Below are 23,642 nucleotides of genomic sequence, written 5' to 3'. Positions count from 1 at the left end.
CTAAAAATCTCCTTGCTTTTTCCAAACATGCAGAGTTTCAATTCATATTGGTACGCTTCTGAGCTGTTGTCATTTTAAGTCCGTGGCCTTTATTTAAATTTGCCTTCATTTAGTCATTTTAAATTTTATTTGGATATTTGTTTGTAGCTGCTGGGCACCTCTGAAAAACAGTGTTTCACCGAGAGGTCTCCCCAGGGTAAAGAAGATATAAATAAATAAATTAGACATTTGTGGTAACACCTGGCAGAGATAAATTCAATAAAGTTTGAGTCCTACCACATAGTCACAGTAGAGCACCAAACCCCCACGCCGAGCTACCTCTTCAGGACAACCTTTAGAATGGTCATGGTGATTAGTCTCTAGATTGTCCAGACTACCACTAGACAAGGACTTGGACAGTGGTTGCCTCTTGGGGGTCTGTAGAATCACTGACCAAAAGTCCTGATCACTGTAGTTCAAAAGAAGAAGAACCTACACAAAGGATACAAACATGCAGTTTAATAGGAGTTCCAGCCACAATGCTTTACATTAAAGACCTGGCATTGGGATTACATTTGTACATTGATGTTTCAGGTTAACTCATATTCAACCTTTACAAGGTATCAACTTGCATTAAGAACTGTGTAATAATAATGTCTGTTAGCAACATGAATGAACAACGTTGGATAAACCTTTGTATGTGACTACAGTGTAGGATGTTAATACTGTACCTGACACCACTGAAGCACCAGTATAGGATGGGATGTAGTCAGCTGTAGGAAGGTACAGTTGAGTTGATCTAGAGTAAACCAACATGTCTTCCTGGAGTTTCGTATCATGATCATCATGGAAGACGCTACCTTCCTAAAGGCTCCTGTATACAAAGATACATAACAATCAAACACAATATCATAGTGCTGGCTAACACAAGAATGAATGCAACGCACAATTTAACCAAACTCTAAGATTTAACTTGAAATTATTCTTATAAATTACAATGAAGGTAATAACTATGTTAATTGTTTGTCCAAATCTTACGCAGATCATATAAATTGACTATCCATGGCTGGTTCCATGTACGTTTCATTTGCAGATAACTATATATAGCCCTTGGTGACCACTACATTACATGTATGAAAACAACAAGGCAATTATTTGATCTTTCCAGTTATGTTTTAAACATCATGTGATGGAAACATACATGGATAACTTGACATGCTAAACACAACCCATTCATAACAGAGGTCAAGAGAAGTTATACAACAAGAAACATTTCGGAAAAAATAGACACTTGACCACTGCAAAAAAAAACTTAGTTTCAACTGTGCGTGAGTTCCCTGTGTACATCTGACAATAGTTTGATGGTGGTGATTGTAGAATGTTGTTATGTAGAAATACAGGCAACCTCTCATGACTGGTCCAAACTATAGTGACCAGACATATCCAAATAACAAGGTATGGTAGTGTAGATCCATGTATAGATAGATCCATTCTTACCTGATTTGAACATGTGTGCTAAGTAGAGCAAGAGATGAGATAACTCCTGATAGATGAAGATATCATTGGGGTTTGTTTGCATTGAGGATCCATTTACCGGGTTCTTTATAGTAACTGTGAACCCAATCACTTGAAGTAAAAACCTGCAGGTACACAACCAAAATATCACATTCAATCTAAGGCATAGAAAACAAATCTTATGTTGGCATAACCCGACCTACCCTAAAAATAAGGCCTACCCTGGATATTTTTATTTTTTTCAAGGGAGAAATTTAATGATTAAAATCTATTGGAGACATAAAAATAATTTAAATGTCATCAAGAGTTTAAATAAATACTATTTGTTGTGTGTAGCCTTGTTTATTTTGTTATTGTGTATACTACCGGCTTTACAATTAGAAAATACATGTATGTCATTTTCATTGCTGGGATGGTGAAAAAAAAAATCCCTACCTACCTTCCCTATTTTGGGGGGCCTGTTACGCCAACATAACATTTTTTTGTATGCCTAACCATGCAATCAATATGAACCAAAGCTTCCTGACATTAAACCCTAAGGTGGAGATGCAGATTTCTCAAGATCCAGATAACCCTTTCCTACCTTGCCAATACTTCTTCAGGAGGTAAGACGTTCGCATTAACGATGTCCTCTTCTTTACTTCTTTCATCCTCCAGTGGGCAGACAAAGAGGTCTGTGGTAAGACCAAGCTCTCTAAGTCGAGATAAAACAGTCTCTTCTTTGGATTGAGAGATCAGGACATTGAGAATAGCCAGGGCCATACCCAGCCAGCGCTGCTTCAGGGTAGGGTGACCCTAGAAACAAGACATTAGTGGATTACTGTTCACTGAAGTCAATAACAAATATTATCATGTGAGATTCTGAAATTAAGTTGAAATACATTTAACACATATTTCAAATATTACTTTTTTTTTAACAACTAGGTATACATTTTGAAACTTTGAATGCAATAACTGTGAGACTGAACTGCTGGGTGTGGTTTGATTGTTAAAGTGTGTTGCTAATGGGGAGTTCACCTCATCCCAATGCAATGGAGAGAAGCCTAAACCACATAGTGTCCCCAGTGGGATTTGAAATGGGTCCTAGAGGTGGAAGGCGAGGAAAGAAACCACTACACCAAGCCAAACACCAACTAGCCATCTCTGAATGTGAAACCACTACACCAAGCCAAACACCAACTAGCCATCTCTGAATGTTCAGTTATAATCAAAAGTACATTTACACAACTGATGTCAGACTAATTTAATTGTCAGTGTCATTGCTATGATAAGTACTCGCACTAAAGGAAGATCAGGGGCCGATTTCACTAACGTCTATGTTTGCAATCATCGCTAACACACTTGCGATGACATCGCAAACCTCAAATCCATCGCAATTCAATGTCGCTAATTCTACGTTTCACTAAAGTCATCGCAATTGCGATGACGTTAAAAGGGAAATAAAGTTTTTGTAAGAGGCTAAAAGTAGTGACCTTTGACATCCCACAACAAAATCGTCGGTCGTCGCTCGAAATGAAATGGCATAAGTGCAGATTATATGTAAATCGTTGTCATGGTGGTGCATACAAACTATTGTGGACGATGTTTAAATTGTAGGCATTTTACAAAGGGTTCAGGCATTTGTAGGCCTATGGCCTCTACTATAATTTTATGTTGTAACGGTGGGATTAATGAAAATTCTGACATATCTGTCTTATAATACTAAGCTTCACACTGCCAATTTGCCTAGGCCATTACATTACACATTTTTTGTAAAAATGATAGTAAAAATGATAGTTAAAATAATCGAACCCAGAAAGTATCTCCTTTTTACCGATATAAGCTCTCTTGGCTACAGTTGCGTCGCTAGTTGTCATCGGCAATCCGAGTCTCCCAGGTAAAAGACCGCAAGACTAAATAATGTAGCGCCATTCATTTTACTCTAAATCACGGACAAATTGTACGTTAAGACGTACACCGGTATAATTAAGCACAGAATGGCGCAATGTATCATAAGTTTGCAATGAACTTTTACTTTGCGACCACTAACGCGTCATCGCAAGATTGTCATCGCTTTCTAAAACTTTGCGATGAGTGTCCTCATCGCAAAGTTTTAGTGAAATCGCTATAAAAAATCCATCGCTAACTAGCGATGGATTTTGGATTTAGCGATCAATGCGATGCGATGATCGCAAAGGGTTAGTGAAATCGCCCTCTGGAGGTTTCAGTGTTTCAGCTCAACGTGCTAAATATTCTCACTTACTGTTTCATACGGTACAAGGAGAAGTGATTTAAGGAGTATATCCACCGGTCGTAGAGCACTAGGAGCTACAACTCCAAAAAGATGATGAAGGGTATCTATGGCCTCCAAGGAATCAAGGTTTATCTAAAGTAGAAAAGAAAGAAAACAAAAAAAACTGTCAAGAATGGTAACAATTGAAGCAGTTTGTTCTTGTCTCGATTATATATTGCTACTTTTATATGTTTAAAGCTTGTTATTAGTGATTTGTGCCTTTTTGACTAGTCCATTATACCATAGGTTGACTATACATGTAGGACAATGAAATCTTAGTCCGTGATACCAAATATTTGCCAAGTTTGACCATGCTTGTGGTCACGCATTATGGTTTTTACAAACTCAAACCTTCTGTTAAAATCCTTGAAAGGAAGCAGATGAAGTTACTGAATTTATTTCTTCTAGTAGGATTTATTCACTGCCACCCCCACACCTACCATGTCAAATACACACAACTTTTTGCAAGATGATATGGAGGAAAAAATACTCATTTATTTAATTATTTAAAGTCAAAACAAACTTTACTTATTTTACCTGTTGCCTTGCAAGAAGGGGTAGAATCATGTCCACCACCTGACGAGAAAGCTTCTTCCATTTGTCTTCACTTTCACGATGGGCTTGTAGAAGGACAGGAATAAACATTTCTAGAGCCTGATGAAATTAAAATACAACTTGTCATTATTTGAACACCTGATATATTCATAGAGGAGAGAGATAATTTATTTGCAAAACACAAATGAGAGTTACATACATCATGATAATTTGGAGATTTATTTCTTTTGTGAACTAGCTTTGTTGGTGGTTCGGCAATTTCATGAAGCTACTTTGTGAAAGAAAAGTTAACAATAATACACTTTTGCAGCCTAAAAAATTGCGAATTCAAAGTGAAGCATTGACTGATTGGTTCAAGCTATTTGTTTATTAATTATTAAACAAATCAATTTTCTGCATTACTTTCTGGTTACCAGCTTTATACAATTATACAATCTTGGATGAATACATGTTGAACGTAAACCAATGTTTTGTGTACGTACGGGAGCTATGACTAAGAAATGATTGCACAAAATACAATTCCAACATGGAATAATACTCCATTACAAAACAAGTAAAAATCCTCTCTCCTGCCAAATCTATGAGAACATTTCAGTCCATATCTTAAAAACTGAGCTATTTGAAATCAAAAGCATCAACTTGAAGCAACCCAGTGAGTAACAAGTAATAACAGTAAATCAGCATGAATCCAACATGAAGGCAATTGTTACCTGATGGAAGTGGATGAGTCTTAGCAGCATGGAGACTACTACTTCTCTCTGAGTGTCTAGCTCCCTAGTAGAGTCAGACTTACTAGAAGCTCGTAGCACAAACAGATCATGAACTAATGGCTTCAAAGCTGGCACAGCTGGGTAATAAACAAAGAGCAATTCAAACTTATTGCTTATAACTTATCTTAAGATAAATACAGATAAATAACTAACAATGGATTATCATATTTCCCATGTCCTATACTTAGATTTGGCCCAACAGAACTTTGCCGTCAGTTTTGGTTTATGGTCCACAAAACTCCCCTTATCTGACTTGTGGTGAGGTTTTCTCATTCATAAAAGTGAACTTATTATTACAGTTCTTTCTACTGGTCATTTAGATTATTCTTCAGAAGGTAATGTAGAGTAAAGATTTTTTATAATCATTTTATTCAGTATGGATCTGAAGAAAATATTGCCAAAGTATCAAAACCATTTCTAACTTTATTGAAGTACATAAGTTTTGAAGGACTTATTCAACATTTGTTATCTTACCATGCGTAGTTGCCTGCTGCCCACTTGCCATAATTCCATCACAGAGTTGTATAATTTTGGGCATTGCAATGACTGCTTTGCTATGGTAACGCTCATAGGATAACAGCACCAGGAAGTGGAAGATGTGTGGTATTAGAGTGTCGTAATCCCTGCACAAATAGAAAAAAACATAAATACAACATAAGTATAGAAATGTACTTCTTTGATGGCACAAAATAAAAACCATATAACCTACTTCCATTTTTTTTATTGCACACTGTGTATTGTGAGTGTCAATGCCTCATGCTCCGTATACGAACAGTGCAAATCTCACATTCTACACTCTGTGCGGGCGCGTGCTGTTCGTCGCGAAACTATGTTTAAAATGTTTAACTTTGCGCGCTGCATGTGAGACTGGAAGATAAATTCATTATAACACGCACGCTCGTGCAATACGGAAAAATATAGCGCATCTGCATCCCATATCCAACTCAGCCTTTGGCTTCAATGGATATGGGACGCAGAAGCGCTATATTTTTCCATATTCCACTCGCACTTGTGTGATAACTTATAATATTCTAAGTCTGCCTTTACAATTGCACTGGGAGACAACATAACGCCTAACAGTTACATGTACATAGGTTTAAACAGTAAAAGAAAATATTACTTTGCATGAAAAGCTTCTGGTCCAAATGCCATGTCATGAATATTACTTGTAAATGGATCCAGCTAATTCAAAAACAACTTCCATAAGGCGCCTTGTCAAAACGTCCCGGGCGTTCCTCCGCTGACAGTCTGCGGACTGGACAGCAAATACTGCCGTTGCTAAGGACCTCGGACAGTCCACGGAAGAACGGCCATGTGCGTTGAAGCGCGGCGAAGTTAATGAGCTATCCATGCCGGGTGCTATTGTTGGTATAACAATAAGTCTCATGAATAAACAAGTTGTATTTTCAGGTCATGAATATCAGCGGCTTGGACGCGGACCGGCCGTGCTCTCCCAGAATGGTACATTTTCAACTAGTGAGTACCATCGTCCTGGAAGCAGACAGGCTGCACCGACAAGATCATTGTACCACGCACGTTGGTAGTGCCAGCCGACCATCCTGCTCACGTGATAATCGCCAGCTACATGTTTAGACATTATAGTCAACCAAATCGGCGACTTTGAACCTCAACATTCCAGAGGCATTCAACAGGCATCAAACAGGCATTCACGAGGCTTGTATTTTTGAAAAGGCACAATATGTTGAGTCCCGGCTAAACAACTCAAAATGTTAATCACTTCATGAGTACGTCATCACCAAATAAATCCCTTACTATAAAAAAAACAAGTTTGATTCGATGTAAAATATTTGCCACCCTAGTTAATAAAAGTTTAATTTTGTAAAAACAAGTTTGCACTGGCTGCCAATTCCGATCATTTTAATGGTTTATTCACAATAAAAGGTTTTCGCGGCCAGAGGCCGAATTAAAACATTAATTTGTGCATTACACATGTTGGACCATCATGTAATTGTTTGGTGTTTAAATTTTATTTAGGATGAACTGCAGTTTAGCGGTAGTTTTGCATAATACATTGTGGATGGGTCATTGATACAGTGATCGATACATGGGTATGGGGGAGGCTACGATGCATTGTTTGGGAAGTCAGGTTTTCTATTATAGCGAAACACTATGAAACGGCGTGGTAGTCACAGAGAAAGGATGTTTTGACCTTGCTCCAAAATATGGAAATTATTATTATTATTACTAAGATTATTTATTATTATTATTATTACTTATTCTGCCATTTCAACATTAGATGAAAATACAACAAATACTTCCAGATGGGCTAGGAGAAACAAAAGCAAAATAATTAATGTGGTCCATAGACCTGCCTAAACAAACCATTTCTACAATTCACATGTTTCGGTCATGTAACCAAGCCTTAAAAATCACTCGTATGAGAAAATGGCTTTACACACCCTTAGTTTGCTTTTGCCATGCAAAGGTAAAGCCATTGTTCACCACCTGGGTTCCTCCACGGTTCCGCCGGCAGCCGGTCCGCGGAGCCGCCGTATGATCATGCTTATTGATATTTAAATAAGCTGGGCTTCACAATAGCCGACCGGTCGCTCCGCAGAGCCGCCGGAATATTCATGTTTATTGACATGTAAATGAGCCGTCGTGGCCGTGGACCTTCCCGGTTGCTACGGGTTCTTTTGTTACAAAAATCCGCGGACTCCCGCAGAATGCACGCGGAATGGAACAGCTTGGACGTTTTGACAAGGCGCCTAAGCAGTATTTTCTTTTAGGCGTGGTGAGATTCAATCAAATGATTTCCACGATTCAAGAACAGAAGTATTTATTAAACCATTGATCAACCACCAAGTCATACAAAACAGTTCAACTGAAAGAGCACCAAAGCTACAGTATGCATTATTACATACAGCTACAATAGTACAAAGAGCAAGTACATTGTAGGAACTAAAACTCAGACAGTTGGATTTTCAAATAATACACTCAGAGTTTCAACAAAAGCCACCCATTTCTCATACAATAACACAGTATACAATCTGCTGGTTTTACAACATGAATTTGAAGCAATTCACTCCAATGTTAATGAGCAACTTACTTTATCTGTCCCTCTTCTACATACTCAAACTGCTTAACAACGAAGTTGATAAATATCTACAAGAAAAATAAAGAAATAGGATTAGGCATGTTAAGCTTCCAACAATATGATTAGTTTAGAGATAATAGATGGAATTTATAGATGGAACTGGTCCAGAATATGATAGCGTGATATTTGGTTCAGCCATCATATTTGGAATATTTGACTATTGACTGACCTGGTCTGAGTCCAGTAAGCAGTAATTCACCCTGAGTTGATGTATAATAGAGTGATATTTGGAAAGGATGACTATTGACTTGCCTGGTCTGAGTCCAGTGAGCAGTAATTCACCCTGACTTGATGTATGATAAAGTGATATTTGGAAAGGATGACTATTGTCTGACCTGGTCTGAGTCCAGTAAGCAGTAGTTCACCCTGACTTGATGTATGATAAAGTGATATTTGGAAAGGATGACTATTGACTTGCCTTGTCTGAGTCCAGTAAGCAGTAATTCACCCTGAGTTGATGTATAATAGAGTGATATTTGGAAAGGATGACTATTGACTGACCTGGTCTGAGTCCAGTAAGCAGTAATTCACCCTGAGTTGATGTATAATAGAGTGATATTTGGAAAGGATGACTATTGACTTGCCTGGTCTGAGTCCAGTGAGCAGTAATTCACCCTGAGTTGATGTATAATAGAGTGATATTTGGAAAGGATGACTATTGACTGACCTGGTCTGAGTCCAGTAAGCAGTAATTCACCCTGACTTGATGTATGATAGAGTGATATTTGGAAAGGATGACTATTGACTGACCTGGTCTGAATCCAGTAAGCAGTAATTCACCCTGAGTTGTACAAGTTGTGCCAAGAGGTGCAGTACCTGCTGTTGTAAGGGAATACTACTGGTGATCGTATACTGCTTCAGAGCCCTGATAACTAATGGCTCAAATAGACGTATGTAGGAGTGCACAGACGACTGAAATCATAACAAAATAAGCATGTTAAAACCTTTTTCAAAACAAACTTATAACATTAACACAAACAAAACAGAAAACGGTTGATCTCTTTCACATATGGAATTCTCATAAACTAAATTCATCACACAATGATGTTTAGACAAACAGAACTCCAATAAGCAGCATGTTCAATTCAATATTTGTAGGATTTGAAACTTTGCATGGTGGAAATACGTTATGGAAAGGTTTGTGGTAACACCATGTAATGACTCTCTCTAAATGAGTTGGGGTGGTTCAACTCGACGTTTCGATCAGTATGCTCTGATCGTCTTCTGGAGAAAGCTGGACTCTGACATGTCTGATGCTGCTTAAGTACTGTGGATACGGATTAGCTTAGTGATGTACGAAGGCGGGAAATAGAGGCGGGAAATTCAATATTCAAAATATCAATTCAATATTCCCAACTTGTTTTTTCCTTAAAAGTGGTTACTCAGGTAATTTACAAACCAATTTATTGGAATTAATGTCCAGCTTATTAAATTACAATGTAATAAGTATCTCACCTTTTCTTTGCCGCTCACTTTTCCCAGAATGCCCTTTCTATCAATCTTAGACTTCATCCAACCAAACAACCTGCAGAAGAAATGATTCACAAACTTTAAGGCCTATCTTAATACAAGACATTTATATCATACTTTAACCACCATTGTATTATTCAGTGTAAGCAACAACAATTTCCTGATCTACCATTTCACTTATTACATTGATTTCAGTTTAAGATTAGAATGATGACTGAACCACAATGTCCAGAACATAGAGCTATATATATTGACTAGAGCGCTAACTTGCTCCGCGTTTTGAACCCACCCTGAGCGCAGACATGTTTGATGTGTTGCGTGACTACGGAACGATTTTAATTTTAAGAGAACACACATTGCCGCGATTTGTTTTAATTCGGCATGTGCGCTTTCGTACGCGAATGCCAATTCGCGCACGTCCCCGCTACGAAAACCGTATGTTCGACTTGATTGATGTACCAAAAAAAGTATACGCGCCTTTTAAACATGACGCACATGGCGCTTGCAGTTTTGTACGATCATCAGCAGATTGTGCGTTCACATTTGCTGCATTTTTTGCTTCGATGACACATAGAAAAGAACAAACGCACTATCATGCAAATAGTCGTACAATTGCCGTACAAAATAACGGGGTGTTAGCGCTCTAGTCAATATATATAGCTCTATGGTCCAGAATGACATGTCTGAAGATTAGAATGATGACTGAACCACAATGTCCAGAATGACATGTCTGAAGATTAGAATGATGGCTGAACCACAATGTCCAGAATGACAAGTCTGAAGATTAGAATGATGACTGAACCACAATGTCCAGAATGACATGTCTGAAGATTAGAATGATGACTGAACCACAATGTCCAGAATGACATGTCTGAAGATTAGAATGATGACTGAACCACAATGTCCAGAATGACATGTCTGAAGATTAGAATGATGACTGAACCACAATGTCCAGAATGACATGTCTGAAGATTAAAATGATGGCTGAACCACAATGTCCAGAATGACATGTCTGAAGATTAGAATGATGGCTGAACCACAATGTCCTGAATGACATGTCTGAAGATTAGAATGATGGCTGAACCACAATGTCCAGAATGACATGTCTGAAGATTAGAATGATGGCTGAACCACAATGTCCTGAATGACATGTCTGAAGATTAGAATGATGGCTGAACCACAATGTCCTGAATGACATGTCTGAAGATTAGAATGATGACTGAACCACAATGTCCAGAATGACATGTCTGAAGATTAGAATGATGGCTGAACCACAATGTCCAGAATGACATGTCTTAAGATTAGAATGATGGCTGAACCACAATGTCCAGAATGACATGTCTGAAGATTAGAATGATGGCTGAACCACAATGTCCAGAATGACATGTCTGAAGATTAGAATGATGGCTGAACCACAATGTCCAGAATGACATGTCTGAAGATTAGAATGATGGCTGAACCACAATGTCCTGAATGACATGTCTGAAGATTAGAATGATGGCTGAACCACAATGTCCAGAATGACATGTCTGAAGATTAGAATGATGACTGAACCACAATGTCCAGAATGACATGTCTGAAGATTAGAATGATGGCTGAACCACAATGTCCAGAATGACATGTCTTAAGATTAGAATGATGACTGAACCACAATGTCCAGAATGACATGTCTGAAGATTAGAATGATGACTGAACCACAATGTCCAGAATGACATGTCTGAAGATTAGAATGATGGCTGAACCACAATGTCCAGAATGACATGTCTGAAGATTAGAATGATGGCTGAACCACAATGTCCTGAATGACATGTCTGAAGATTAGAATGATGGCTGAACCACAATGTCCAGAATGACATGTCTGAAGATTAGAATGATGACTGAACCACAATGTCCAGAATGACATGTCTGAAGATTAGAATGATGGCTGAACCACAATGTCCAGAATGACATGTTTGAAGATTAGAATGATGACTGAACCACAATGTCCAGAATGACATGTCTGAAGATTAGAATGATGGCTGAACCACAATGTCCTGAATGACATGTCTGAAGATTAGAATGATGGCTGAACCACAATGTCCTGAATGACATGTCTGAAGATTAGAATGATGACTGAACCACAATGTCCAGAATGACATGTCTGAAGATTAGAATGATGGCTGAACCACAATGTCCAGAATGACATGTCTGAAGATTAGAATGATGGCTGAACCACAATGTCCTGAATGACATGTCTGAAGATTAGAATGATGACTGAACCACAATGTCCAGAATGACATGTCTGAAGATTAAAATGATGGCTTAACCACAATGTCCAGAATGACATGTCTGAAGATTAGAATGATGGCTGAACCACAATGTCTAGAATGACATGTCTGAAGATTAGAATGATGACTGAACCACAATGTCCAGAATGACATGTCTGAAGATTAGAATGATGGCTGAACCACAATGTCCAGAATGACATGTCTGAAGATTAGAATGATGGCTGAACCACAATGTCCAGAATGACATGTCTGAAGATTAGAATGATGGCTGAACCACAATGTCCAGAATGACATGTCTGAAGATTAGAATGATGGCTGAACCACAATGTCCAGAATGACATGTCTTAAGATTAGAATGATGACTGAACCACAATGTCCAGAATGACACGTCTGAAGATTAGAATGATGGCTGAACCACAATGTCCAGAATGACATGTCTGAAGATTAGAATGATGACTGAACCACAATGTCCAGAATGACATGTCTGAAGATTAGAATGATGACTGAACCACAATGTCCAGAATGACATGTCTGAAGATTAGAAGAAGTACATGTAATGATATATATTTGGTTTGTGGTAAAACCATGTGTGTATCTACTTTAAAGAACTGTCATGCAATATATTCTACTACCGCAGAGTAAATTTATTTTATTGTTCGAGAGGCTTCTAGTTCGTACCGTGTGTTGTGTAACGCACAGAAAAGAACCCACTGCACTTATCGAAAAGAGAAGGGGTTCGCCCCGGTTTTCCTGGCAGGATTGGCAGCATATTGCTATAGCGCCTTGTAAACCATTACATGGTGCAAAGAATAATGTCTCATAACTCAAACTTAGGCCCACATACCTTGTAGGAAATACTGTATGTTAAAGCACCTTGAGCGTCACTGAGTGCCCGATATATGCACTACATACATGTAAGAAGCCACTATTATATTATTAATATTATTATATTACCTACCCAGCATTGCCTCCTTCAGTCTCAGGAGTAGTACTCATCTTGGGTCCTAACTGATTTAGAGATTGGGTGTATTGAGTGTAAGGAGCTTCAAAGCAGTCATGGTACAAGCCAGGCTTCATGTTGGAGGTCAGACGAGTAGCCTTACCAGGTTTACGAGCAACCTGAGGAGATGGAATCTCAGCTGAGCTCGCCATGTTGGTGAAGAACAAAGCTTTTAACAACTGAAGGATGAAAAGGTCAAATAGGATTGTAAGATTGTAAAGCATTGTTAAGTCCTCTCATATGCGTAGCTCAGGAAATATTGATTGTTTTCACAATATTTTCAACATTGAAATAATGTAAACTCTAAACTTGATGACATCATGATAAGGTCACTATAGTGGAGCCATTTACTAGTGCAGATCTTACTATGAGTCAAGTTTGAAGGGTATTCTTCCTTTTGGAAACAACTTATTAGGCCCACATGCCAACAATGCTGATCATTCCTTCAACATACAATGCACTTTGTAACAACACTGGTATAAAAATAACATATTCACAGTCATAATCCTAACTAAATGACTTTTGATGCATGTCTATTACCCGTAACCACAAAGAGAACTACAGCGTTTGTGGAAATAAAGAAGATGTATACAATAAACTAAAAACAAAAAATCTTCACACAATTTACACAAAATAATTGTTGCCACTTGCAAATGACATACCTGTTCCACACAAAGGATTGTTGATGTAGGTTCAATGGTGAAGCAAGACTTCATATAACTAAGCAGCTCCTCTGTGTACTATGCAAACAAAATGAGAACAAATTTTATAAAAATGTCAATAACTGCTTTGAAAGCAAGACACTCATCAATGACTGAACTGATCTAGCGTAACTAATGAATCAATTCAGCCAACCATCTGAAACACATTAGATTGATGTGTTGCCCTTGGTTCCAATGGGCCTAGTACAGCATTATGATTGGCAATGGGACAGGCGGATCACAGTTGTCACTGCCCAACACTCTAGGTGTTCAATAACACTCTTTAGTGACCAGCCGTCGATTTCACCATACCATACCCTTCCTAACCTAGGATTAATCTTAGGACTTAGGACGAGTTAAGCTTCGTATCCGAGGACGTTAGGACGCATTGAACCCATCCTAAGTTAGGACGAGTTACTCCTCCTAACTCAAGATATAATTAATCCTAGCGTTTCATGAAATCAGCTGCAGATATGGTAGATTATGTTAAGGGATGTGTGCGATAATACAAGCGTCAATCTCCATGGATGATTTCCAGATCATATTGGGATGACCTCTATGATGAGAAGCATCCAGCTTCCAGTGACGAACACACGGCTAGCTGGTTCAATATAGCCGAGAACATGACCGACTAACCAAAGGCAGTGGTGTCTGATAATAGTGGAGATATATAGGGGAAGTGGTGTCAAGGAGGTGTTGTTGACAGCATGCAACATCGGTGTATAGTAGCCATTGGTTGGATGGAATAATTTGATCTGTCAGGGCCCAGGATGATATCAAACCATAGATAGATATGTATGTAATTAGAAATTAATTCTAAGCATGGACTGTCCTTTTACCTTCCCAACTTCACTCATGGTTGCAATCTCTAGAAGCTGAGAAAAACTGTCCAGGCTTGTCTTTAACAATCCGGCAAACTTGTCGGTTCTACTGAAGTCTAGAGTCACCTGAGGATTAGAGGGTTGGGGAAAACAATTGGAAGTGGGTTAAAACTCTAATCAATGGTATACAAATAACCATTGAGAATGATTACACTCCACAAATGGTGAAGTATTGCAGGCTCAACACAGTATATTTGGAGTGTTGTCACTCCCATAACTAATTTTTTGTGAATAGTCAAACTCTTCTGCGTATCTCCCTTCAGCCCTGTTTCCACTGGACTTTTTCTTCCGCTGCCATTCGGAAAGCTACCATTACTGGCTTTGGTGTAAATCTGCTATGCAATTCTACCTTATATTCCGCAAAGTTTGCACAGTGTTTTACAGCAAGGTCACAGTAGGTTAACAGCACAAAGCTGTTCCGATTGGACTTTTTAGTGCCCCTGTTAAGTTACCATGGCTGCATGGAAGTCTTCCAAGTCATCTTTCGGCCCGTTAGTTTAACATCACAGTTGCAGTAAATTGACCAGGGAGGTTTACCATGCGTCCCCATTGGATTTAATTTTGTCGCTCTACAGAAAAGTCGCGGTACTTTAACAACAAGAAAATTCAATGCGAACACAGCCTTAGACATTGAGATGTATTCATTGAGTCACTTTGTTCCAAAGCTGCTTGCTTCATTCAGTCTTAGTGATAACTTTGGATCACAATCTCAAATCTTTAATCATCATACAAATGCCAAAAGTTTAAACGATAATGAAAAAGGAGTATGTTTACTCAGCTCTCAGAATGCAGTAATGATATCACAAAAAAAAGCATTATCTCTATGATCTCGTTTGATTTCTTAGATCTCAGAATAATCTGGTTTTATAGTAAGAAATGGTTGATAGGTTACCCTGTAGTTGTTGAATGCTGACTTCATCACTTCATAGAGTTTCATATAGTGAGGTAGTTGATAAAAGGCACCGTATGTTGACTTGGGACTTTTTTTCTCCTCAGTATTGTCCAATTTGTCTACAATAACAAAAGACAATAGCAAAATGGAAGGGAATTTTATTGAGCGTACATGAAAATAAGACATTGAGCTAATGAGTTTCAAAGTGTCACATTAAAATGTTCTTTGAGCTGGAAGTATGCCTCTTCAAATTAGGTGCACATTCTCTTTAAAGCAATCTCACAACATCGGTAAACACTATTGTCCAAAGACCCACACTTTGTGTATCACACATTATATATAAAATAACAAACCTGTGAAAATTTAGGCTCAATCAGTCATCGGAGTCGGGAGAAAATAACGGGATAACCCAACCTTGTTTCTGCACATTTCGTGTTTAAAATAAATCCATTATTCTCGCTATCGAGAAATGATAATTGTTTTAATGTTTTCTCAAAAAGTAAAGCATTCCATGGAATAATATTTCAAGAGAAGTCTTTCACCATTACCTTCTGTAAACCCGGTAAGTTATTTGTAAATCTGTGAACTTAAATTTTTGTTCTTTTCAGAAAGTGTCCAATGGCTTTAAGAGAGCTCCTTATTTATATCCTTAGTTCAAGCAGGCCCAATGTAATCATCCAAGGCCCTGTTGATACTTTGATGCACATCTTATCCTAACAGAATGAGAGGAATCCAGTATAAGCAACTCCAACTTGACAAAGCAATTAGTAGAAGGTTGAAGGAAGTTGATATTTACCCGTTTGAGATTTAATCTGTGTGTTGGGTGAAGTGTTACCCGGATCTACAGTGTCTTTATCTCTTCCTTTAGCTCTTCTCTTAATGGGACTCAATGAAGGTCCAGCAGGTAAGGATGGAAGTGTAGTCTGGGGAAAAACATCAAAGGCTAATGTAAGTCTAAGAAGTCATCAATAAAACACTTCCACACAGACAATGAAGCGACATTTAAGACTTTAAAATGTGCAAGAAAATGACAAACCCTAACTCAGGACTAGTCTTAGGAGATATTAAAAATGTATGGCTAGTCCTAAGTTAGGCATGTAACTCCTTCTTAGTCAGGAAAAGACTAGTCTTAACTCTTAGTGAAATCCACCCCAGTGCATCATGCAAATCAATTAAAGGAAATATAAACATACAAGTACAAAGGTACAAAACAAAAATACAATCGTAATCCATGTAGTTCATTTGAGAGTGGTAAGCTAAGGTCCACTGGGTTTGCCTAAAAAAACACCATGGTAAAAACACCATGGTAAAAACCATTGCAATAAGGTGTGTACTGAAACCCAATCCACATAGGAGCTCCTTCTGAGTTGGGATTTTCAGCAGGGTTCACAGAGGTGAAAGAAACCACTCAACCAACCTGATCATCCTGATTCTTGCAAAGGAAGTATTTTGTACGTTAGTGTTTTTTTCTGCCAGCTCTATGGCTTGGATGGAATCAATAACATTGAGAATTTCCCAAGAAGTAATAACTAAAATCAATGTACATTGTAGGTGTTTATGTTTGTATAATATAATTGTATTGTATAATAATTCAAAATGAGCAATATTCTAACCTGTGATTTTGGAGGACCAGGCTGTGTTCCTTCAATGACATGAGCACATAAGCAGAGAACTCTGGCTACATGCTGCATTAGCTGGGCAGCTAGAGGTACCAATAAGCGATTCTGTAGGCATGACCAACTCTCCTCTTCTCCTTGGGTAGATTGGTTTACAGTGGGGGGTTTGCTGGATATGCCAGCCTTCAATGAGTGGTAGGCAACTCCTAGAAATGTGGGCAAACATTGATAGTTAATCAGAATGGTATCCCTAAAAATTAACACGTTGCCAACTGCTGAAAGAACAGATTCAGGCCAGGAAAAGTCACATTTGATTCTAGAATGTACGGCCGGCTGGCTCTCGTAATACCAAATGGTGTTGGGTTGATAAACAACTCAAAAGCCAATGGTAAAGATTGCTAGCTATGGAGGTAGTCTCTAAATAGGGGTGCTCAAACCATCAATCAGACCAGGTTGCTAAAATACCAGTGTGCCCACCTCCATCATCTGCAACCCAAAACAGGCACCCAACCCACTGCAACCCAAAACAGGCACCCAACCCACTGCAACCCAAAACAGGCACCCAACCCACTGCAACCCAAAACAGGCACCCAACCCATATATTTAGTATTTATTGCAATATCAGTCTCAGGGCACAGATTGGCCATGTGTCCATTGTACAGTCCATGCATAAGATGTAACACCCACCTCAAGTTATCATCGTATTCTGCAATTTTGATTGGATCTTATGTTATGCACAATTTTTATTTGGAGTCTCTGAATTCTTTGCATTTTTTCAAAAACAAAATGGGCAAATATTCACCATATTGCTCTAAACATCAAGGATTGTACTTTCTGCATTGTTATACATCACTAGTTCAATTACCAAAGCCAAATTTTCATGATGATGCTCAACATAACATTGCTTCAGAATAAAATATGTTAGCAAAACATCACCAGCAATACACATATAACATGTTTGGTGGCAAGTTACTACTTTGCTTACAAAATCTTTTTTATGTGCTTGGAAAGTTTGTGATTAGAACCTACTGCGACTTGAGCTTGAGAACCTACTGCGACCTGAGCCTGAAAACTTTCAAGATATATCACTTGAAATTATACTGAATGATATTGTGGCAAATTGTTTGTATAGTTGAACCAGCTCACCAATAAGGATGTTGCCAGCTACATGAAGAGCATCTTGGTGGGCTGTAAGGTCCAATAGGAGTAATGAAGATGTCAATGTAGACAGAATGAGAGGTAGAGTACCACATCCTGATCCATTACTCATCTCCTCTAATCCTACTGGTGCTCCTTGACTACCAAAGCTACAAATCAAATTCAAAATATACAACTTTACTTCTTTATTTACTTGCCGACATTGTGTGCTACCACACCATATTGGTGAAATGTATGTGACATTTTGTTGTTCTATGGTTGAGAATGGGCAAAATGTATACAGCCAAGGATCCTGATGACAACTTGTCATTTCATATTATGTCATATGTAAATACCCAAATACTAAGTGGTAAACAAAGACATAAGACACAAAGAATTGTACTTGAGTCAATCACAGAAAACAACTCAACTTGAAGGAATAAACCATTATCCCCCGGGATATAAAATAAATAATAAATAAAAAAAATTAAAAAAGGAATCCTACCCTTAACAGTAAGAGTGTACAAATAAGAGTGTATTTGTATTTGACACGACTTGCATTGAAACTTTTTTACCAAGTACACATGTTCTAACTTACAGTCATTGTAGCTTAAGAGATAACACAGGTAAGCACAAACTTACCATATTGACCCAATTCACCTGACGTCATTATAATAATCTCAGTAATCCCATGTTGGGAGTCAATGTCCCAGGTGTTATACAGTGTAGTGTGCATTTACACACACACACACCTTCATTTTTCTGAGCAATTTGACTCCCACTGATATGGCGAGAGTGGCAGGCAGTAGCAGTGTGTGATATTGGTGCAATGGGTCAATAGAGAAGTTATAATTGAGATCAGCATGGTTTTCCTGAATGTCTGATTTACTGAATGAACATATTCTTCACATTGGATTTCATTTGTGTCATAAAAGGGCATCAAAAGGAGTTTAGGATTTATGGAAATTTAACTCAAATTTGACTCCAAATGTATCACTATTCACATCAGGATTCTTGATGCCAATTTAGATTATAAACATGACAAGTATTGCATGACTTGTACATGTACAATACAAATCACTTTATTCCAGTAAGTCCTTTGTTTCATTACTTTGACCTTTGACCTTACCTTCCTGCTGCATTCCTCACACGTCCAGCAGATTTCAATGAGCCATCTTTAGTGAGCGGTGAAAGACACATTGCACAACTCCATGCCGTTGGATGAGCAATAACAGAATAAGTCATGGAGAGCTGACATAGAGCATGGCAACAGCCGAACTGTTGAAACAAAGTCAATAATAACCCTTTAAATATCATACAAGCTTGCAGCCTTATTTGAAAGCTTGTTTTTCCAATGTGGGCTTCAATTGTATTTTCCAATAATCTACAAGATGGTTGCAGAATAAAACAAATGTCACTTTCACTTTTTACTTGTAATCTGTGATGAAATAAATAAATTGAATTGAATTGAATTGAATTGAAATTTAATTGAAATGTGTTTCACAATTTATAAAATTTATAACAAAATTTAAGAGAAACCACAAAACAAGGGGGAATAGCATTGACACTTTTCTCGTGTTTTGCTAAATCAACGTTAGTCCTTCTGCCTACCCTGGAGAACTTGGAAGAAGAAGTGTTCATTGTCTTGACAATAAAATCAACGATTCTAGACAACGCCGAGTCAATAGTAACTCTTCCTCCCTCTGGGCCACTGTTGAATATGACGATCTCACTCATAGCAGTAGTCTGGGCCTGTGAAGGAAACGGTACAATGTCAATTACTAGTCAACATTTATATATTCAAACTCAACAAGATAAAATGCCAAATCCTTACACACTATCTCCAAACATCATAAGTCTGTTATTTATGACGTGTTGCTTTAGAATACAAGCATCTACAAATAGAGGCCAAGCCTTACCTGTGAATAGTGCACAGCTTCCCCAATGACAGGATCTAAATACTGAGTGACTTGATCTTTAGCTAATGCTGTCAATGGCTCCTGGTGTGGGTAGTCCACAGGATAGAACAGCCTTGGGATCAATCTAGAAGACACAATAATGACATCTAGTGGTTAGCTGAAAATGTTATGCTTGATTTTCACTTGTTTGTCCAAGCCTGACAGATGCATTGAATCTCATAGCAGTCAAAGACCATCACGTACATGATGAGTAATTTCTACCTTCTAGCAAATGCTTTTAATTTCTGACAAATTTTTTGAACTAGGACATGTAGGAGCATTAGTTTATTTTTACTTTTATTTTGTAGCAGATAATGACAACCTCAGATAGCAAACACAGTCATGAGTTTGACACAAACCTTAGTTGTCAATTTACTATGTTGTCCAGGTTACTATTGTTTGTATATAAAAACTATTCTTTGATATTGTTTCTAATAACTTAATTGATACCACTCTTTATCACATGATCTTTCTTTGCCTTTTTCAGAAATAAAACTTCTAGACAGAGATTCAATTGCCAAAGCTTCTATCCTTTCCAACTCTTAAGAATTACAAAAGATACATAAAATGTCAAAACCATAATAAAGGGCCGAGTGAATCTGTTTATCTTACTTGACCACAGCCTCTGCTGCAGCGTGTCTGACTCGTACATCATGACTTCCAAGGAACTGAAGCACAACATCAGTCAAGACAGAATCCTGCACACTTTTTAACTGAGATACAAACATTGTATAACAATCAATCATGAATATTGTTTATGCAACAAAAGAGAGGTTTCACAAGGTATATTTGGATACGTCAACACTTTGTAAAGACACTCAAGGCATAGCAGCATAACATGAACAAGATTTGATCAAACTAAACAGTTATTCAATATTCAGTTTGTGGTAACACTATTAGAATGTATCTACTTTGCTGTGTAAATCGGTTCTTGAGAACTTGCCATTTATTGTACTGTCGCGGAAGCAATAGTCCAGGCTGACTTCCTACCTTCCCCTAGGTAGTACTTAATAAGCAGGAGTTTATTTCAGAATTAAGTAATCTCCTAAATTCTGAAATCTACTTTGCAGTATGTAGAATAAATAGCAGCACCAATTATCAAGAACAAATCTAAACAGCAATATATACATATGGTGTTACCACAAACTTAATATACATTGATACCTCACCATGCAATGCCTCAAATGCCATACAAATAATTACTGTTTCAGGCAGTTTGAAATAACTCTAGATCAAAAAGTTTGCCAGGTTCTGACATTGCATTTCACACAAAAAAAAGTCTGATGGAGCAAACTGTGTGGCCAGTTTTAAAAATGATATGGGAAGGAATAAAAATAAACATTGTTTCCATACACAACTAACATGGCACAATATTTGAGTATAACTTTTTATACTGAACATTTGTTTTGAAAATATCCTAATATTTTATTTACCTACATGTATTAACGTCATACAACGTCTTTGATCCCCTTACCCATCACACGCTTTATACAACTTTGAAGATGTTTTTAAAACACTTTGGACAGAACCTAACAAGAAGTAATGTATCAGAATATCCACTTGGACTTTTGATAAATCACAGCTAAAATCAACATGTACAACTTGACTCTCACCTTTGTCAGGTTCGTTGGTTGTGCCCATTGTTGTTGTCTGTTTTCTAAAAACTGCATCAGTCTGGAATAAAGAATTCAAGAAAAGCATTTTCAATTAGTTTTAGCTCATCTTACCAAGATGGAGTACGGATGGATTTGGAAAAATTGAATAAATTGAAACTATTTAATGTGGTCCACAGGTTAACTTTAGAAATTTAGTGCACATTTTTTAAATAGAAATGACTCAATTTAAGATGATGGTTATTTAGACAGAAACAGTTCTGGGCCAAGTAAAAGTTTATTTAAAGTCTATTTGATACATTATAAATGCATACTTGAAATCTGTGTAGCTGAGTAGATCCAATAGCTCCACTTGTACCAACCAATAGGAACACTTGTTGAGTTCTAGTAGATCATAAGTCAACTGAAGCCCAAGGTTACCATGGTGACTCTTGCATAGATCAAATAGGCAGAGCTAGACATGAAAAGACACATGCATCAACAACAAATGCCATTAGTAAGACAAATGTAGAAAGGATATCTGACGTATGTTCTAACGTCCGTCGATGTCGGTTTTTTCCCATTACCGATATATCGAAAATTTAATATCAAGTATACTCGATATATCGAGTATTTCCCGCGCGCAAGATGGAAGCCTAAAAACAGCACTTGGTATACTCATGGAGGTAGAAATATATATACCATAGACTGACAGTTTAATAGGGTTACATTTCAACCTGTTTTTGTCTGATCCCCCGAACTTGTTTGTAGTCCAAACAATTTCAGATTGCGTAGTCCCGCCCCGATTATTTCTGGTTTTACAACAAAATATGATCGCCGCTACCGCTGGCTTGGCCAATTGGTGAACGCTCACCACAATTCTCGATTCGTAATTGGCCATGATTGGCCGTCTCAAAATAACACAGAGCCTTTGTGAGTTGCGTGACTCGCCGACATTAAGGTGTCAGTTGCCGATGCATTGACGTAGAAGTGTCAATCAAGTTGTCCAACGGGCGCGCAGACTACCTTTACGGTTGAAAATGGTTGAGATAATCATCGAAAAAAAATCACTAGAAAGTCCCGCAAAACACAGACCTACCACTCAGCGATCACAATATACAACGCACGCAGCATGCAGTCACATAGTCTCCAATAAAGGCTCGTAGTCTTTTTACTTTGCATTCTATAACAAAGGCAAGAAACATTGAATGCTAGAACGCCCTCTATTGTCGAAATAACGCAGTGCATCACGCGATACTGCCTTGACCAAAGACTGCATGTGTCTGCGCATGCTTGGGCAAACGGGTTTTCCCCCCGAATTGCAATAACCATACACGCTGGTGTGCACGCTTAAACCGTACAACAGCATAGTCTTCGCTGGTACGCACGCAAACGCCGCCGACAGCGTGGTCTGCGAAGCATATAGTTCCTCGGAAATGTTAGCTTGTTTACCGAAAACAACACAACGTGTAGGCTTTATTTGACCCAAATGACGCCATTACGATACCTTGGATTGATAGAAAGATTATTTTACTGTATAACGTAAGATTGTTTTCTTCCTTGTTTTGTTTTGTCTTGTTGATTCGGGGAAGTTTTTGCGGGGTATTTTTGCAAAGTCAATAATGCTGTGATGAAGACGCATTGATTTTGATCACGTGCACAATGGGAAGTTGCATCTCAAACAGCCGATAGGCTAGGGCAGCAGCGGCGGTTTCTTTTGAGGTTTTACCGTGCGCTCGCCGCGGGGTCGTGAACTTCTGCGGCGGGCCGGCGGCTGATGGCGAAAACACAAAGAACATGCAGACATACTTGGTTGTAAAACGTATTTTATTTAATAGGGCAACTCAAAATGATGAAACTACATAACGACGACGGCTTTTCTAATACTCAAACACAGATTTCTTTTAAATAATCGGACA

General features: G+C 38.1%; 1 protein-coding gene across 3 annotated transcripts in view; it reads right to left on the bottom strand.

The window, feature by feature from the left end:
• The window catches only part of LOC117294415 (huntingtin-like), a 77,639-nt gene that overhangs the window by 28,328 nt on the left and 25,669 nt on the right, over positions 1–23,642 (bottom strand). For all 3 annotated transcript variants that reach the window (XM_033776802.1, XM_033776804.1, XM_033776803.1), the window contains 24 exons: positions 22,059–22,198; positions 21,745–21,805; positions 20,744–20,844; positions 20,093–20,216; positions 19,785–19,925; positions 19,303–19,451; positions 18,183–18,343; positions 17,034–17,242; positions 16,217–16,343; positions 15,421–15,539; positions 14,487–14,594; positions 13,609–13,686; positions 12,905–13,125; positions 9,665–9,734; positions 8,960–9,121; positions 8,162–8,217; positions 5,566–5,714; positions 5,032–5,168; positions 4,304–4,420; positions 3,737–3,859; positions 2,078–2,289; positions 1,477–1,619; positions 711–853; positions 277–471 (listed from right to left, as the gene is read on the bottom strand). In XM_033776802.1, the coding sequence (XP_033632693.1) occupies positions 277–471; positions 711–853; positions 1,477–1,619; positions 2,078–2,289; positions 3,737–3,859; positions 4,304–4,420; positions 5,032–5,168; positions 5,566–5,714; positions 8,162–8,217; positions 8,960–9,121; positions 9,665–9,734; positions 12,905–13,125; positions 13,609–13,686; positions 14,487–14,594; positions 15,421–15,539; positions 16,217–16,343; positions 17,034–17,242; positions 18,183–18,343; positions 19,303–19,451; positions 19,785–19,925; positions 20,093–20,216; positions 20,744–20,844; positions 21,745–21,805; positions 22,059–22,198 (3,246 nt within the window). The remainder of the gene's footprint in view (positions 1–276; positions 472–710; positions 854–1,476; positions 1,620–2,077; positions 2,290–3,736; positions 3,860–4,303; positions 4,421–5,031; positions 5,169–5,565; positions 5,715–8,161; positions 8,218–8,959; positions 9,122–9,664; positions 9,735–12,904; positions 13,126–13,608; positions 13,687–14,486; positions 14,595–15,420; positions 15,540–16,216; positions 16,344–17,033; positions 17,243–18,182; positions 18,344–19,302; positions 19,452–19,784; positions 19,926–20,092; positions 20,217–20,743; positions 20,845–21,744; positions 21,806–22,058; positions 22,199–23,642) is intronic.

The sequence above is a fragment of the Asterias rubens genome, chromosome 9 (assembly GCF_902459465.1).
Source record: "Asterias rubens chromosome 9, eAstRub1.3, whole genome shotgun sequence".
NCBI classification, from domain to species: domain Eukaryota; kingdom Metazoa; phylum Echinodermata; class Asteroidea; order Forcipulatida; family Asteriidae; genus Asterias; species Asterias rubens.
The sequence above is the reverse complement of the archived record's forward strand: the minus strand, read 5'-3'. Positions and strand labels throughout refer to the sequence as shown.